This window comes from Etheostoma spectabile, chromosome 12 (assembly GCF_008692095.1).
Source record: "Etheostoma spectabile isolate EspeVRDwgs_2016 chromosome 12, UIUC_Espe_1.0, whole genome shotgun sequence".
Lineage (NCBI taxonomy): Eukaryota > Metazoa > Chordata > Actinopteri > Perciformes > Percidae > Etheostoma > Etheostoma spectabile.
Window position 1 is genome coordinate 26,539,442 of NC_045744.1, and position 6,460 is coordinate 26,545,901.

The following is a 6,460-nucleotide window of genomic DNA, read 5'->3' on the forward strand; positions in this document are numbered from 1 at the left end:
TAAAATAATTATTAATTTGATAATTATTTTACCTGCATTCATTAACTGCAGGTAAAAGTACCAGGGAGTGAAAAAGCTACTCAATTAAAGAAGTGAGAGTACTTGTAATTAGTTACTTCCAATGGCCAGGGGGCAATCCTTGGCTTTACTTATTCATTATGCTAACTTTTAGCATACAAGAAAGACAGTTAAACAGATCCCTCAGATTTCCCTTTATCAGCTAACATGTGACTTGTGTCTGCTGTAGGTGCTGCTGTGGGTGCTCCTCTCTCTGCTGCCTCTTGTGGAAGGAGCCCATATGAAAGCTGGTGCTGCTGGTGTGGGTTCAGACTCGGGCCATGCCGCCAGCCTGCTGGCAGGCCAGGAGGAACGAGAGCTTCCTGTGACGCTGCCAGAGGTGTTGGCGGACGAGGAGCAGGAAGGCGACAGTGACCCTTACTCTACTTGGCACGCTCTTTATGGTACTGAAGCGCTCATGAAAGTGTAATTTACAGCGCATCTGCTTCACCAGACAGTATTAGAGTGGAAAGAGGGCATGAGCTATTGGATCTGCTTTGTATCTGAGGCAGCAACATATATTTACATAAGATTTACAGTAATTTTAAGTTAAAATGTAGAAGTAAAATTGTAGATTTTGCAGGATAGTTTACTCATAATTTCCTGAATAAGTATGTATTTTCATTGTAACTCTACCACTCTTCTTTCTTCTCAATTTAGACCCCTTTGTAACAGATGAAGTGGATGACCATCCTAGTATTCGCTGGGTGGGGCGCTCGCCACGCTCCTCTGACCCCTCAGAACCTCAACCCAGCGGATCACCAAAGAAAAAGAAGAAGAGGAAGAAGAAAGAAAAGGAGGAAGGGGAAGGGACGGGAAAAGCAGATAGAAAGGGTAAAGGTAAGAGCAGGCAGCCCAAGCAGAGCAGCAGGGACTGCCGTGTGGAGAAGAGAGAGATGAGGGTTCGGGACCTGGGCCTGGGCTTTGACTCGGACGAGATTGTCCTCTTCAAGTTTTGCGTGGGCTCCTGCCAGTCTTCAAGAACAAACTACGACCTGGCACTGAAGGCGCTGCTGGACAACGGCTCGCTGCCCCGGCGCACCGCCCGCAAGGTTAGCAACCACCCCTGCTGCAGGCCCGACCGGTACGAGCCGGTTTCCTTCATGGACGCCCAGACCACGTGGAGGACCATCCAGTCGTTATCAGCTGCCAGCTGCATGTGTATGGGCTGAAGACACCAACCAGGGAGAAGGTGGCAAGGACGGGTGTCACCCATCCTGACCAGAGAGGAGTCAAGGGGCTCGGGTTGAGGAAGGCCTGGGTACAGGGAAGAGCCAGAGGGGGGCGCTGTAACACGCAGAGCAAGGAAGTGACAGCGGCCACTTGTTGGTTTCCGGTGGTGTATTTCCTGTTGAGGAGAAAGAGTGCAGCTGGTTGATTCAGGTGAAAAGGTCAAACTCAGAGACTAAAGGGAAACGCAGATGCTAGATCGGACCCGTTGGACGTGTTGATGTCACCACACGAGTATACTGCGTAGACATTAACACTCCGTCACTGCAGTCGGACACTGACTGTAACGGAGTATAGCGTCACTTTGCATCGTTATAAAACACCAATAAAGGCTTCTAAACCAACAACACACACAGCTGGACAAATTGAGGAGAAATTAACGACATCTGCACCAAGATTACAGGTTTCCCTGATGTTAGCCTGTTGCTGCATGTAGCAGTGAAATGACTTACGGAGTATAGCCGCTAAATCACAAATAAAGGTTTCTAAACTAAAAACTACCACTCAAACAAAGCATTCTGATGAACAGGTTTGTAAAATACAGTACGAAAATGTAGGCACACCAATTCGTATCCTTGATGTCCTACAACATTAGGGACCACCGGCCACAGGCAGTTGGTGGTTGAGTTTAGCTGAAAATACGTAACTGGTAGCTGGGTACAGGCACTGCCAGATGACAGTCCTCTCAGGGGTCATGGCAGTTGAGTTTAACCAGTCAAAAGTGAGCGTCATGTGGCGCCGACTTAAGTTTAGACAACAAAACGATTAGTTTAGTTTAGGAAAAAAATTGTGGCTTGTATTAAAACACTCCCGAGGAACAAACACATATTTCCTGGGTGAAAGTGTTTTGTTTTGTCTTGAAAGCACTGTGTGTATGACCCAGTCGTCCACTGTGTTCTTACACAGCGGCAGTCACTGTGGTGCTTTCAGCAATACAAACATATGAATTACATTTTAGCTAATTCTTAGCTAAATGTGCTAATGGTTCATGAGAACAGCCTAACTCAAGCATGTTGCAACCAGAATGTGTTTTCAAAATTGGAGAGAAATTGTTAACAACATCAGCAAACAAGAGTGTTGAAGCCTACGTTTCCTGTGTTGACGTCAATACGTGTAGTGGGTCCGATCTAGCATCCACCGAGGGGAAAGTCACCGGTGAATCACAGTCTGGATTTCTTGTTGCATCTTCAAAGAGTGAATTGTTTTCAACTGCATAACTGGTAACTACTGCAGGATACTCCAGACCAGTTATTATTACACATACAAGAGACTCCATATGTGAATATGTTTGGATTTTTTTTTTATGGGCGAGCCCTGAAGACTGAAGCTCAAGAGATAGAAAGAAAAGACACAGTGAAAGGACTGACACTGTGTTTATATTCTGAGTAAAGACTGACATGATGTTCACCATCACTCACAGTGAAGCTAGCTCCTCACAAAAGCAATATCACTTTTTTTCACATAATAACAGGGACAAAACATTCTGTCATTTCTATGTTCAGGTGAACTCAGCCAAATGGATGCCATGCATCTTCATGTATTACTGTATAAAAGTAACGTATATTTATTTCTGATAAATTATTTATTTATTATAGCTTCATATGAGAGCTGTTTTATTAACTCTATGTTGTAGATAAATATCTATTTATTGCCGGGATTCAGAATTCACGTTGACAGTTGCTTTGGCTCGCATACAGTACATACAGAAGTTTTATTTTTACTATAAGTACAGGATATGTGCTCATTTTTACATTAATCATTAACCTGGTCTGGACAGCTTGTTCAGGGAAGAATTTGATTGCATGCAAAAGGCATTTCTCAAACTAACTGAGTGATTTTATAAAACAGAAACCCAATCCAAAAAGCTCCGATTGGCTCTCTAAAAAGAAATCCTAACAACCACAAACAAATTGACCTACATTGAAAGGATGTGGTATACTTAATTAGAAAATGTAAATGAATTCTAAAGAGCACGTCACATATTTGAGTCTGACAGCTGGGTAATGGTATCAGCTTGTCCACAGTCAGTCTCAATGTCCAGAGTGTACGCAGCAAACAAGTGAAGCCTTAATACTACAGGACCTCAACACTTCTCCCTTCAATTCAAGTCAGTTATTTAGGAAGGGGACAGTACAAATAACTAAAACGCATGATTATCCATGGGTTCAAAATGACATCTGTAGTCCCATAGCCTCCATCTTAAAGTGGTGATTTTCATTGAGTTACACACTCCCAGTAGTATGTCACATTATTATTATTATTATTATTATTATTATTATTATTATTATTATTATTATTATTATTCTCAGTTTTCTTTATTTTTGTATGACATTATCCTTTAAGGGAATAAAGTGTTTTTTTAAATATACATCCTGTTATCACTGTTTATTTCCCTGATTGCGCAGCCTGAAAATTACTTTGGGGGGGGGTCTCTATAATGATTTTTGCTGTGAGCAGGATCAACACCACTACCTTTTTTTCTAGTTCAATTTAAAAAGGACTTTTTATGTTGTAGAGCCACCTGCTGGTCTAAAATAAACGGTAAAATGTGAACCTGTTGTCTGCAGTTTGAACTGAGAGAAGCGTCCCTCTCCTGCCACCTGTCTGCTCAACAGAGACTGTTTCCTTCAGAGATCCTTTCTTGTTCTTTAACCCAGCAGAGCCGGGAGGACGCAGCAGTGTGCTGTCTCTTCGGTGCCATTTAATTTCTCTAAAAAGACCCGCCAACACATCCAGCAAACACCACCGGTCATACAGCTTACAACAGTATTTTTTTTTTATTTTTTTTTAAAGGGGATATGTTCATGTTGGCACTTATCAAAACATTATATGCAAATGTGCAATATAAAACAAGACTCATGAGGTTCAAAATGTCTACATTCAGTTTCCCCTGCATCATGCAACACAGACGGAGTAAAATAGCAGCATGTAGATTTTAAAAACTGACAAAAGAAGTGAGAGATCAAGTGTAACAACACATAATAAACATGTATTACAAATGGCACATGTACAGGGTATCAAACTCTTAGAGTGTCACACCTTTTATTTGTACCCATGGGGTATGATTGTGTTTTCTTTAAATTTCCATGTTTGGAAATTCAGCAGAAGTCCTTTTTGCAAATCCGATTCCTCACGATTGGACCTATTGGACAAATGGAACTTGCTAAGGGACACTGGAACAAAACATGTTCAGCAGTGTTTGTACCAGCACTTGTAGTGACACCAAAAGTATACACGTAATACGTACAGCTTTAAGCTAGCCTGTCGTAGGTTGGGGTGTTTTTCAGGACTTCTACTCAACGGAGACATATTGTGGTTGATACAAAGAAGATGTTGGAAATGCACATCAAATGTTGTACTTGTCTTAGATCCCCAAAGTGGATCACTTAACCTAAAAGTCTAAAATAAACGTTAGTGCAGCAGGTGAACATAATGTTTGACCCAGTGCTGATTGACATGATTACAGTCATAGCTGCTAAGTGCTGTGTCAAGTGTTTCATTCATTTCAGCTGATATGTATGGAAGCAAACAAGAGACAAGAAATTCTGAGTTTCAACTGCTGCTAAATACTTAACATTGAAATATTTTACTTTAAAAACCATGAATTCAGAATCCTCAAAAAGAATTCCCAAAAAATGAATAAAATAGATTCAGGTTACTCAAATGTGATTGGTCGAATTTGGATCCCAAATTCAAGTTGAAATAATTCCAAACCTAAGTTGACAAATCACCAGAGCCCATTTTTCCTGGCAGTCATCTTTGAGTTTGACTTTTTCAGCAGCTTTCTTGCATCACATGACTGACAGGCCGTGCTCTGATAGGCCGGAATTTGGTTCGATTGCATTTAGGCTCAATTACCTATCCTTTTTTAGGTAGCCCAGATGTTGCTATGTGAATTATTTCAACTTTATTTTTTGGGATCTGACATTGACCAATCAAATTTGAGTAACCAGAATATATTTTCTTTAGTTTTTTGGAAATTCTAAAACTTGAATTTTTGTTTTTGTTATTTGCTTCCATAGTTATGGCTCTTTGGTGCTTCAGAACTATCCAAAGTGATCTCATGGTGTGTAGTTTATCAGTGGCAGCGTTGCTAACAGTGTGCTGTCCTCATGATGAAGTAGCTGCCCGACTTAGAAACATTTCTAAACTGATGCTGGCATTTGACAAATGTTCATCAAAGGCATTTCGCTGATTGACATGAACTTGGTGTGCTGAAGGTGCAGGTGACAATGTCCATTTTTCTAAAGTGCACAGTGAGGAGCTGCGTTGCGGGGCGTCCTGGAGCCGGCCCCTCCAGTCCGCAGCCGGCTGCTAGTTCTTCTTCACAGCCGGGAGTCGCGGTCGACTCGACGCTGAACGGGTGGAAGTTGACCTGGGCGGTGTCGTACTCCCACCCCTGCCTCATTGCAAAGTCTGTAAACGATGTATTATTGTTGGACACCTGGTGTTCCATGTCGTTCCTGTAGCTGGCCGTGCGTAATGACGCGTAACTGGTGGCGTTGCTGTTTAGAGACGGAGGCGAGTGTCGACCTCCTACCCAGCCGACATGGTCACTGCGACTGTCCTTCACTCGGACCACTGTCCTCTTCAGCCTCTCGCAGCCCTTCAGCAGCAGGTTCTTCCTGCACAGAATATACACCCAGGGGTCTAAGATGGGGTTGAAGGAGGCGAAGCGGATCGCCAGCATGTCGCTCCGGTAGTCAGGCCTCCCCCCAGCAGAGACATACGCCGGGTCGTAGATCTGGTTCACGAATATTCGCACCTGTCAAATGGAAACACGGTCAGTCTAAATAAGTGTTGTAGTAAAAACTACAATAGAGAGCAATAACTGGGACATAATAGAATAGAATACACTTTCCTCGAGGGGACATTTGTCTTGGGCATAGGGCTACAATCTGTTGCTTCACAACACAAACATGTAACAGAAAAAACAATCTAAGAGCAACATAAAATCAGCATAAGAACTAAATGTAGTTTGGACACACCATGCGCAAATGTTGCAATAGAACACTAGACCAGGGGTCTTCATCGTTTTTTTAGTCCAAGGTCCTCTGAGGTGAAAAATAGATGGAGCAGGGACCACTTATATTGTTGTTGCATATTAATAACCTACACCCTACAATAACCTGTAGGGCAGCCTAGAGACTTTTTACCTTTTTATAGTGCATAC

At 42.4% G+C, this 6,460-nt stretch overlaps 2 protein-coding genes across 3 annotated transcripts in view; one reads left to right on the forward strand and one right to left on the reverse strand.

Annotated features, from left to right (window-relative positions):
• Positions 1 to 2,134, forward strand: part of LOC116698971 (artemin b) — a 22,767-nt gene extending 20,633 nt beyond the window's left edge. For both annotated transcript variants that reach the window (XM_032531308.1, XM_032531309.1), the window contains 3 exons: positions 248 to 461; positions 718 to 1,978; positions 2,010 to 2,134. In XM_032531308.1, the coding sequence (XP_032387199.1) occupies positions 248 to 461; positions 718 to 1,229 (726 nt within the window). In that variant the 3' untranslated portion in view covers positions 1,230 to 1,978; positions 2,010 to 2,134. The remainder of the gene's footprint in view (positions 1 to 247; positions 462 to 717; positions 1,979 to 2,009) is intronic.
• A 2,878-nt stretch (positions 2,135 to 5,012) lies between these two features.
• ptger4c (prostaglandin E receptor 4 (subtype EP4) c) overlaps positions 5,013 to 6,460 on the reverse strand; it is a gene marked incomplete at its 5' end in the record, with an annotated part of 2,605 nt that continues 1,157 nt past the window's right edge. The window contains 1 exon segment of the mRNA XM_032531311.1: positions 5,013 to 6,052. Coding sequence (XP_032387202.1) covers positions 5,465 to 6,052 — 588 coding nt within the window.